Below are 11,578 nucleotides of genomic sequence, written 5' to 3'. Positions count from 1 at the left end.
AGGGAGGGGTTCACTGGGGGTGTGGGTGGGGGGCTGGTCACGGGGGGTGGTGGAGGCTGGAGGGGATTCACTGGGGGTGTAGGTGGGGGGCTGTCACGGGGGGTGGTGGAGGCTGGGGAGGGGGTTCACTGGGGGTGTAGGTGGGGGGCTGGTCACGGGGGTGGTGGAGGCTGGAGGGGATTCACTGGTGGTGGGCTGGTCACGGGGGGTGGTGGAGGCTGGGGAGGGGGTTCACTGGGGGTGTAGGTGGGAGGCTGGTCATGGGGGGTGGAAGAAGCTGGGGGATTTCACTGGGGGTGGTGGAGGCTGGGGAGGGGGTTGTCACCTGGCTGCTTGGATGAGACGATGGTGTTGGGAGGAGGGATTTAGATTTATTAGGAACTGGGGAAACTTTTGAGAAAGGGGGAGCCTATACAGGAAGGATGGGCTCCACCTAAACCAAAATGGAACCTGATTGCTGGCACTTAAAATTAAAAAGGTCATAGAGCAGCTTTTAAACTAAGGGCTGAGGGAAAGCTGACAGACGCGGAGAAGTATATGGTTCGGACAGAGACATCCCTTAGGGGAAGATCTACCAGTGGAGATTCTCTGTGTCAGGGGTTCTCAAACTGGGGGTTGGGACCCCTCAGGGGGTCGCAGGTTATTACTTGGGGGGGTCCAAGCTGTCAACCTCCACCCCAAACACCACTTTGCCTCCAGCATTTATAATGGTGTTAAATATATTAAGTGTTTTTGATTTATAAGGGGTGTCTCACTCAGAGGCTTGCTTTGTGAAAGGGGTTCCCAGTACAAAAGTTTGAGAACCACTGCCCTATGTCCTAATAAGGAGGAGAGTATGGAAGATAAAATACAGGTAGGATCTGATGAGAAACAGTCAAATGAAAAAAAGTCTCATTCAGTTGCCAGCAATGCCCCTCCCTCTGCCATGTACATTGGTCAAACCGGACAGTCTCTACGCTGGACACTCAATAACAGACTTAAAAGTGGCCATTCTTCAACAAAAAAACTTCAAAACCAGACTTCAATGAGAAACTGCACAACTGGAATTAATTTGCAAACTTGACACCATCAAATTAGGCATGAATAAAGATGGAATGGCTGGGTCACTACAAAAAATAATTTTCCCTCTGTTGATACTCTCACCTTCTTGTCCACTGTTGGGAATGGGCCACATCCACCCTGATTGAATTGGCCTCATTAGCACTGACCCCCCTCCCACCCCCCACTTGATAAGGCAACTCCCATCTTTTCATGTGCTGTATTTTTATACCTGCCTATTGTATTTTACACTGCATGCATCTGATGAAATGGGTTTGAGCCCACAAAAGCTTACGCCCAAATAAATGTGTTAGTCTCTAAGGTGCCACAAGGACTCCTCATTGTTTTTGCTGATACAGACTAACACGGCTACCACTGGAACCTGTCATCATGTAATGAGTGACAGCTAAAAAGTGACAAGTTTTTAAAATGCTTATATACCAGTGATGGAAGTCTAAATAATAAGATGGGTGAACTAGAGTGCCTTGTATTAAATGAGGATATTGATATAATGGGCATCGCAGAAACTTGGTGGAGTTAGGATAATCAGTGGGACACAGTAATATGAATGAAGGCCAGAAATGGGAGAAAAGGAAAAAAAAAGGGTGCTTAAAGATTGGGTTTGCAAGGTCTCAGTCTTGCAAACTACTCCATGTGGCCGAACTGCTGAACCAACACCATTGAAGTCAACAGGGCTCCGTGCGAGCACAGGGGTCTGCCCACGTGGAATAACGTGCATAATCGGTTCATTATTCACCCTTAGAACAGCTTACGCATGATAAATATTAAAAATTCTTTACAATGGTATTTGTTTAGCGCCAGTGTTTTGGGAGCGTTCTTGGAACTTGGGTTAACTATTTGAATGAAATTTTATCTGATACCAGTCATTGTTTCTTTATCAGATTAAAAATCTTCACTTGTATTCTGAAAATTAGAATGCTCTGATGTTCCCTTTCAAGCCCTTTCCAGATTTTATGTAAAAGTTATAAAGAGGTGGAGAGGAGTACCTGGGCCCTGAATACTGTGTTTGCATTAGTGCGTTACTGCCCCAGTCTACGTTGGCTACGTCTACACTGCAATTAGACACCCGCGGTTGGCCCGTGCCAGCTGTCTTGGGATTGCAGGGTTTGGGTTACGGGACTGTTTAATTGCGATGTAGAGGTTCAGGCGCCGGCACTCTGGGACCCTCCCATCTTGCATGCTTCTAGAGCCCAGGCTTCAGCCTGGGCCCAAACGTCTACGTTGCAGTTAAACAGCCCCTTAGCTCAAAGCCCACAAGTCTGAGTCAGCTGGCATGGGCTAGCCACAGGTTTCTCATTGCAGGTAAACATACTCACTAAGGCTCCTATCTTGCAAAAAAACTTATGCATGAATTTAACTTCACACCCATTAGTAGTCTTATTGAAGACAAATGGGACTACTCAGATGCATAAAGTTAAGCATGTGTGTAAGGCTTTGTGGGATCAGGAGCTAAGCACCTATGCATTTTTTCTAGTAGTCTACTCATCAACACCCCTAGTGATTGTGATTCAGTTACTGCCTTTGGAAAATTATTCCATTGACTAACCGATCACACTGTTGGAAAATGTTTCTGAATTTCTCACTTGAATTTTCAGGGTATTACTTCTTCTTGTTCCACCCTTAACCTCCTGAAATAAGTGGCTTCTCCTTTTGAAGAGTCATTGTCACCAAAGCCTTGTCTGTGCTACAAAAATATCCGTTGGTGTCAGCAATGGGTGTAGTTGAACCAGTGCAGAACAGAGTGCAGCTGCAAGTGTGGACAAGGACAAACCATGTTCAGCACACTTTCAGAAACTGATTAAAATTAGGGCTGTCAAGTGATTTAAAAAAGTAATCGCGATTAAAAAAAATAATTGCGCGATTAATCGCACTGTTGAACAATAATAGAATACCATTTATTTAAATATTTTTGGATGTTTTCTACATTTTAAAATATATTGATTTCAATTACAACATGGAATACGAAGTGTACAGTGTTCACTCTATATTTATTTTTGATTACAAGTATTTGCACTGTAAAAAAAACAAAAAGAAATAGTATTTTTCAGTGCATCTAATACAGGGACTGTAGTGCAATCTCTTTATCATGAAAGTTGAACTTACAAATGTAGAATTATGTACAAAAGAAACTGCATTCAAAAATAAAACAGTGTAAAATTTTAGAGCCTGCAAGTCCACTCAGTCCTACTTCTTGTTCAGTCAATCGCTCAGACAAACAAGTTTGTTTACATTTGCAGGAGATAATGCTGCCTGCTTCTTGTTTACAACATCACCTGAAAGTGAGAACGGGCGTTCTCATGGCAGTGTTGTAGCTGGTGTTGCAAGATATTTACGTGCCAGATGTGCTAAAGATTCATATGTCCCTTCATTCTTCCAGGGGGCATGTGTCCATGCTGATGACGGGTTCTGCTCGATAACAATCCAAAGCAGTGCGGACCAATGCATGTTCATTTTCATTATCTGAGTCAGATGCCCCCGCAGAAGGTTGATTTTCTTTTTTGGAGGTTCGGGTTCTGTAGTTTCTGCATTGGAGTGTTGCTCTTTTCAGACTTCTGAAAGCATGCTCCCTACCTTGTCCCTCGCAGATTTTGGAAGGCATTTTAAATTCTTAAACCTTGGATTGAGTGCTGTAGCTATCTGTAGAAATTTCACATTGGTATCTTCTTTGCATTTTGTCAAATTTGCAGTGAAAGTGTTCTTAAAATGAACATATGCTGGGTCATCATCCGAGACTGCTATAACATGAAATATATGGTAGAATGCGGGTAAAACAGAGCAGGGGACATACAATTCTCCCCCAAGGAGTTCAGTCACAAATTTAATTAACACATTATTTTTTTAACGAGCATCGTCAGCATGGAATCATGTCCTCTGGAATGGTTGTCGAAGCATGAAGGGGCATACGAATGTTTGGCATATCTGGCACGTAAATACCTTGCAATGCAGGCTACAAAATGCCTGTTCTCACTTTCTGGTGACATTGTAAATAAGAAGAGGGCTGAACAAGAAGTAGGACTGAGTGGACTTGTAGACTCTGAAGTTTTACATTGTTTTGTTTTTGAGTGCAGTTATGTAACAAAAAATCTACATTTGTAAGTTACACTTTCACGACAAAGAGACTGCACTACAGTACTTGTATGGGTGAACTGAAAAATACTGTTTTTTGTTTATCATTTTTACAGTGCAAATATTTGTAATCAAAAATAATATACACTTTGATTTCAGTTACAACACAGAATACAATATATATGAGAAAATGTAGAAAACCATCCAGAATACAGTATTTAATAAATTTCAAAACTGCGATTAATTGCGATTAATTTTTTTGAGTTAATTGGGTGAGTTAACTGCGATTAATCGACAGCCCTAGTTAAAATCCAAACGTTGCACCACTAAGAGCTTCCAAATGAAACAAACAATAAGAAGGAAGCTGACTTCATTAATTTTCAGTGCCCATACTGAGAAAAATGCAAAGAAAAACAAATTAAATAAAGAGCAAAAATAATCACAGATGAATTAGTCTTAAAATTATTTGCCTTTAACCATCTATGATGGTGTTAGTAACATAGTTAAATAAATGTATTTGTTTACAACATAGGATTTTTAAGTTGGCAGCATCCCCTCAGGTAGCTTCTCTTCGAAGAGCTGCATTTATTTCTTTGGATTCTTTCTTGGCAGGAATGTGTTGCATGTAGTTTTGAGCTTCTCAGAAAGCTAATTGAGGGTGTCTGTGGACAGAGGTGGTGTGCCAACTCACAGCTATCACCTACCTGGCTGCCTTGTGATGACTTGATGTAGCTGCTCACCTATGTTTCCCATTTCGTATTCAGGATTATTTTCTCCCAAGCGAACTTTAATTTTTTTCTATATTTAAAGCCCTTTGGGGGCAGGGATAAGCTCTCCATATATCTTTGTACAGCACCAAGCATAATGGGGCACAGGCCCTGATGGGAGCTTCTGGGTGCCACAGTAATAAAAATAATACCCTTCCTTGGGCTTTTGCCTATTTCTCTGATCTTACTGAAGTATCTATGCCTCCTCCGTTGTGTCAGTGAATTTGATTGCTAGACTATTCTTTACTCCTTCATTATCACCGGTAAAGATATTGAACAATACGGAACTCAACACTGACCCCTTTGGAACTCTTCTTAATTCCACTTCTTGGTTTTATGTTGTACCATTTCATTGCTCTCTGCTCACGATCCATCAGCCAGCTTTGTATCTATTCTGCAGTATTCTTTTCCAAACTGCGTCGTTCTGATGTCTCTATTAGACTCTCAAGTGGGACTGCATTGAAAGCTTTCCCAATATCTAGATGTATTATGTCCTCTGCATTTCTTTTGCCCATCTGATACGTGACTGTAGTAAAGAAAGCTTTTGAATATTTAAGGCAGAGTAGAATCTTTATGCAGGCATAGCGCCTAATTGCTCAGTAAGTTGCTCCCTTTTTGCTTCAGTATTATTTTTCAGTATTGAAATTAGCCAAATAGGTTGGTAATTTTCTAAAGCTCCCTTTTTTGCACAAAATAGGCTTCTGAGCAGGAGCTGTGTGGTCACATTAGCCACACATCTTTGTCCTAAGCCACACTATGGTAAGCCCATCATCTGGCACACTGGCAAAGAGAAATGATGTGATAATGGCGCACTTCTGTCCTGAGCGTTGCTTTTAAACTATACCCCTCAATGCCCTCAGTTATTATGCAATCCTACATTTTTACTGAGATCTTCACTGTGCATTTCTGATTGCATATATCCAGTATTTGGAAATGTAGGCCTGCAGTGGATAATTTTATAATTAAGATGCTGGACTGAGACTGAAGAGATCTGGGTTCTGTTCCCAGTTTTGTAATAGATTTCTTTTGTCACCTTGGGCAAGTCACTTAATCTCTCTCTGTCTGTCAGTTTCGATCTGTAAATGGTGACAGTAATACTTCCCTACTTCACAGAAGGGTTGTGAGGATAAATTCATATTGTGTATGTGAAGTGTTCAGATATTATAGTGATGAGCACTATAGAAAAGCTTATAAAAATAAAAATGCTACTCTGATCCAGAAGGTAGTACAGTAGTTTATAGAAAGCTAAAATTACTTCTGTCTTTTTTGGTCTGGTCTTTCTGCAGATGGGTTGGGGTGATTTGGGAGTGTTTGGAGAGCCCTCTAAAGAAACCCCTAACTTGGACCAGATGGCTTCAGAAGGGATGCTCTTCCCAAATTTCTACACTGCTAACCCTCTGTGCTCGCCATGTAAGTAAACTTCAGCTTTAAACCACCATGTAAAATTGTCACCTTCTGGGAAGATCAGGATGTTTGCCAGCATCTTACATAAACTAGCAACCAAACCAGTGATTACCCTTAAGGCAGTGTTAGGATTTGGAGCTTTCATCTTGCATTTTGCTTCCTTTTTATTTTTTTCTTGAGGAAAAACTACAATCTTCTGTTCATACAAAACAGTATTTTAGTCATCAAAACACTTCATTTAAAGGATTTTTTAAATTCTGTTTTAGCCTTCAGGCCTCTGCAGCTGAATTATTTCATCTCTTCCCTCTTTGGGGCAATCAGACAAAACAGTATCTAAATCTTTGTTGGACAAATCCAACAGGAAGGAGGCACACAATGGGCTTGATTCTGTTCTATAGGCAGAACTTCCATTGACTGGGACTTCAATGCGTGGAGCAACTACACGTTCCGGCCCATTGTTGTTGCTGTTAGCCACTAAGAGATTTAGAGAGGGGAAAAGGGACAAAGCCATTTGAGTCCCATGTAGATTTTACATCTTTGTCACTGTGTCTGGTTCTTCAAGTCTGATTGCCAGCTGACAGCTAAAATATAAAGGAGAAAAGAGGACTTTCTGAGGCCTCCATTTGGGAGAACATGTAACCATATGTTTTAAGTCCATCCCCATTCAGGAAAGCACTAAAACACCTGCTTAAGTCCCATTGACTTCAGTGGGATTTAAGCAGATGCTTAAAGTTAAACATCTGCTTAACTACTTTCGTGAATCAGAGCCTTGATCTCTATCATGATAGAGCTGGATACCTTGCCTTTGTTAATTGTAGAAGTAGATAAAATGGTTTTGCCAAGGCAAGATAATGAATGTAAGTTTAGCAAATAACTGATTTATCTGAGCTAGATTAAGATGTGTCTCCCATATACTCACCCCAGAAATGCTGTTTAAAGTTACTTGGACAGAATGGCGGCTGTATTTCCTATCTGGAGGTGGTCACGTTTCAGTAGTGGGTAAACTGCTTTCTGCACACAAGGGCCAGATTGCAATCTCAGTGGAACTGGAATAACTCCGTTAACATCAGTGGTGTCACTTTGGATTTATGCTAGTGTGGCTGTTATCAGAATCTGGCCAAGTATGTACATCACTTTAGGATCCTTTGGGTTGATTATTACTCTTATCAGCTAAGCAGTAATCTATAGCAGAAATTCCCTACGATCTCCAGTCATCATGCTGTCATCAGCCAAAACATGACCTCTGAAGCAGAGAATTTGTATAAAGAAAATAAGACACCCTATTCATGCTTTCTTTGTTTTGATTGTTTTATCTGCAGCACGAGCAGCGCTGTTGACGGGACGTCTCCCCATCAGGAATGGGTTCTACACCACGAATGCCCATGCCAGAAATGGTGCGAACATCAGTGTTGCTTCTCCTAGAAATGCCTTTTCTTCCTTTATTCTTTGCCTTTTCACTTGGCAGCAGGCATGGCTGAATATTGGCATTTGGCTCTGTGCTCTACCTTCATGGGTTTTCCAGGAGGTACATTTTCAGAGTGACAACAAGCGATTGGCATGTAGCTCCACCGCAGTTAATAAGAACAGGTGTGAAGTGTATTGCTTCTTACGCATGATGCTGAAAAGGAAGGACATCGCCAAATGTTCACATTAAGCAAAAAGACCTAAGTTAAGATGTTAATCTGTTTGCTTCTTCTGGCTGAGATGTTGGTTCCTTGGGTGGGCTAATTAACATTGAGTGAAAGAAGAAAAGTGACATGTGATGTGGTGTTAACGTCTTAGCTTAAGAACAAGCTGTTTAAAATCAAGTCTCTCATGGGGTTTACTACTCACTGCTGGGGCGTCTCCTTGTACTTCATCTGGGGATTAGTTCTTGACCAGTCTAACGCCCCCTCCTTCAGTTGCTCACCCCATGGTGTCTCTCTCTGGGCTCAGGTTGCTCCCTCTTTGTGTCTCAGGCAGTCTTTTGATCCGCTGGCCAGTCAGTGCCACTTTTCCAGTGGCCAGTAGGGGAATCCAGGCCTGCCCACTACTCGGGGTTCCAGCCCAGGGACTCTATGCCCACCAACAACAGTCTTCTCCAGCTCCAACCTTGTTGCCAATTCCATGGCCTCTTTCCTGCCTTTCTTCCCTATCTTCTGACCCCCCTCTGCTCCCTGTGGCTATTTCACCCGTCCCTTGGGTTCTTGCCAGAGTCTGTATTCTAAGGCAGGATCCCAGGGCTTACTCCCCGCTAGGCCACCTCCTCATCTCTGAACAACTGCCCTCCTCTCTAGGGAGTGACGTCAGAGCTCCTCCCTGCAGCCCTTCTCCTCCCACCAACTTCCTCTCTTTATAAGCCTATCCCAACTCCTCCCCCAGCAGGGCTTCATCAGCTGTTAGGCCTTAGTAGTCCCTGCCTCTCTGCCGGACGCAGCCTGTCATGTAAGGTTAATTGGCCATTTTTAATGGTTTCAAGTCTTGTGTGGGGCAAACACCCCCTCATACAGTCTTACAGAAGTAAACCTCTCCCGGCCAGTAAAACAAGGAGAGTTACATAACACGATGCTGCCTGCCAGGAGAGCTCTCCTCCAGCACTCATGAAGGAATGTACCTGCTCAGAATGTCTTTGGGTTGGTCTAATTCTAAAATTACAGGTGCTTTATGAGACCACACATTCTGGGCACACACTTACAGCTACCTATTGGTTCACACTATGCATCAGTGGGAGAACTTGGGTATCTCCTAACTCACTGGTGGTTGTGCCCTGTGTTCTTAACTAGAAAATATTGGAGACACGCTATTTTGGATCAGCCAGTGCACTTTGAGCAAGTCCATTTGTCCTTTATTTAACTAATCCTTTGACTTATAAAAATGCACTAGTTGTAGATAACTTCAAGCAGTTTGGCAAAAGTATAAACCAAACGGCCCCAACTTGCTCTCCTTACAGCCACCTGCATCCACACCGTCCCTCCAGCCAACAAAGGCTGCATGTGTGAAGGGCTCCCTTCCCTGGAGCAGCGAGTTTGCTGAGTCAGCTTGTTCCGAGACCTGGTGGGCTGGAGAATTTGAATCCTTTATGACAGTATTGTTGGACCATTAAGCTAGCCCAATTTTTGGTCCTGTCAAATAAGCTTCTAGGGATGAGTGTCCATAAGCTTTCCTGACCTGCTTGCTAGCCTTAGTGATGAGTTAAAAAACATGTTCTTGTTTTATACAGCCTATACACCACAGGAAATAGTAGGGGGAATCCCAGGTTCTGAGCTGCTGCTTCCAGAATTGCTGAAGAAGGCAGGATATGTCAGTAAGATCATTGGCAAATGGTAAACTTGTCTTGAAATTTCTTGTTTGTATGTGTGTGTGGTTTAGTAGTGTGGAGAGACTGGGAGAACCAGAGTTTCAAAAAACTCTTTTGAAGCTCAAACATCTGTCTTTTCAAATCTGGGCAGGATCTTCCCACCTGCTGTGATTAATTTCTGAATAGAGTGCTATTGATTTATAGATAGGTATAGCCAAAAAAGGCCCCAAACCCTCAACCCTTTGTGCTTTCATTCAGCACCACATTGTACTTATTTTCATCAGAAATCGCAGAGATGTTTTGTTGGAGCATTTCCCTCGGCCTCTGCAACTTTGTGTCTTTGGCCCCTGCTGTATATCATTGATCCTCTGCAGATAAGTCTGACTTGTAAACTCAGGAGGCATCTTTTTTTTTGAGCAGCAGAATGTTAGGATAGAAATGAAGATACAGTTACATGAAGGAAACATGCTGATATTAGACAGAGCAACAGAGAAGAGTGATGGCCTAATCTAGCAGAGCAAAGGGTAAATAAATAGACAGTGAGAGAGTATTGACCAAAGATCTGAGTGAACTACATCCCAAGAATTTTAAAAGGACTAAGGGCTTGATCCTGTTCTCATTGAAGTCACTGACAAAACTCCATTGACTCTTATGGATGCAGGCCCAGATCTTAGCAAAGGAAACATCAGAACTTGTGAACCTGATCTTCAATAAATCATGGCAGTCAGGCGAGGTACCTGACAACTAAATGCAACTGTGGTTCCTGTGCAGGGTAGGAGGGAAAAGCTGGAGAGCTGCCAAACAAATACAATAGGCTTCTTTGATGGGATTACTATTGTAGTAGTTGAAGAGAAGCCAGCGGGCATAGAACATCTGAATTGCAATAAAGAACTTGTGATGTGATTGAGTCCCATTGGGTTTCTAGGTCTCCATGCTGGTAATTCACAATTCATAGTAGTACTATGTAATAAATAAATGCATAAATAATAAACTTCAAAACTGCATAGATACCAACTGGATATAACATGTAACCAACAGAGTAATTGTTAATAATACAACCTTCAAGTGGGGACCAGTATTAAGGTAGTCAGTTATGGAATCCATATTATTTAACAATATAAAGAAAGGTATAGATTCAACTGTGATCAAATTTTCCAGCAACCCAGAAATTGGAAGGAAAGTAAACTAACCTAAGACAGTGAATTATTTAGTAGCCCAAATCCAAACAACAAAATGGTCAGGAAAAATCGGATCAGTGGGCTGAATGCAATGAGATGCATTCAGTGCTAATAAATGTAAATTCATACAACTAGGGAAAGGAAATAAGCAGCAAAAATACATATTGGTTCCAGACAGTTATCTGGAAAGCAGCGAGTCTGGAAAACCTTCTAGGGATAATAAAAAGCAAAGTAAAAATGAACTCACAATGCAGTGTCATTGTTAACCTAAGAATTGCTGTACATCAGCTGCTTCACAGAAGGGTACTGGAAACTGCAGATGTGAGATAATCTGACTCCATTAAAGTTTCATCGTAACCCCTACTGGTTAGCGACTAGTTTAAGCCTTAAACATGAGGCTTTATATCTCTTTTAACCCTCTCTTTTAAGTATTTGCTATTACAACTCTGAATATTATTTGCAGTGTTGTTATAGCCATGTTGGTCCCAGGATATTAGAGAGAAGGTGGGTGAGTGGTGGGACTTTCTACCACCTGCGGAGGGTGAGGAACCCCCGGTGGGCCAGCTTGTACGCCACCCTAGACTCATGGCCCGCCAGGGATATCAGTTGGCGGCTCCTTCATGGAGCCATGAGCACGGGTCTGTACCTACTGTGGTTCATCCCCATCCCCAACGCCCGCCCCTTTTGCAGTGTGAGGTAGATCCTGGTGCACGCCTATCTAGAATGCGCCAGGTTGCAGCACCTAATCTGACTCCTCCAGAACCTACTGTTGAGGTTCTGGCTGCACTTTTCCCCACATCTTTTCATATATGCACACCCTGTCTGTG

The 11,578-nt window shown here is 42.4% G+C and overlaps 1 protein-coding gene across 1 annotated transcript in view; it reads left to right on the top strand.

Moving 5' to 3' along the window:
• Positions 1-6,178: 6,178 nt before the first annotated feature.
• The window catches only part of LOC112106323 (N-acetylgalactosamine-6-sulfatase), a 58,429-nt gene continuing 53,029 nt past the window's right edge, over positions 6,179-11,578 (top strand). The window contains exons 1-3 of the mRNA XM_024199496.2: positions 6,179-6,302; positions 7,616-7,690; positions 9,496-9,598. Coding sequence (XP_024055264.1) covers positions 6,179-6,302; positions 7,616-7,690; positions 9,496-9,598 — 302 coding nt within the window. The remainder of the gene's footprint in view (positions 6,303-7,615; positions 7,691-9,495; positions 9,599-11,578) is intronic.

This window comes from Terrapene carolina, unplaced genomic scaffold (assembly GCF_002925995.2).
Source record: "Terrapene carolina triunguis isolate 2854851 unplaced genomic scaffold, T_m_triunguis-2.0 Scaffold33891, whole genome shotgun sequence".
NCBI classification, from domain to species: Eukaryota; Metazoa; Chordata; order Testudines; family Emydidae; genus Terrapene; species Terrapene triunguis.
Note: the sequence above shows the minus strand (reverse complement) of the source record. Positions and strands in the feature narration are given on the sequence as shown.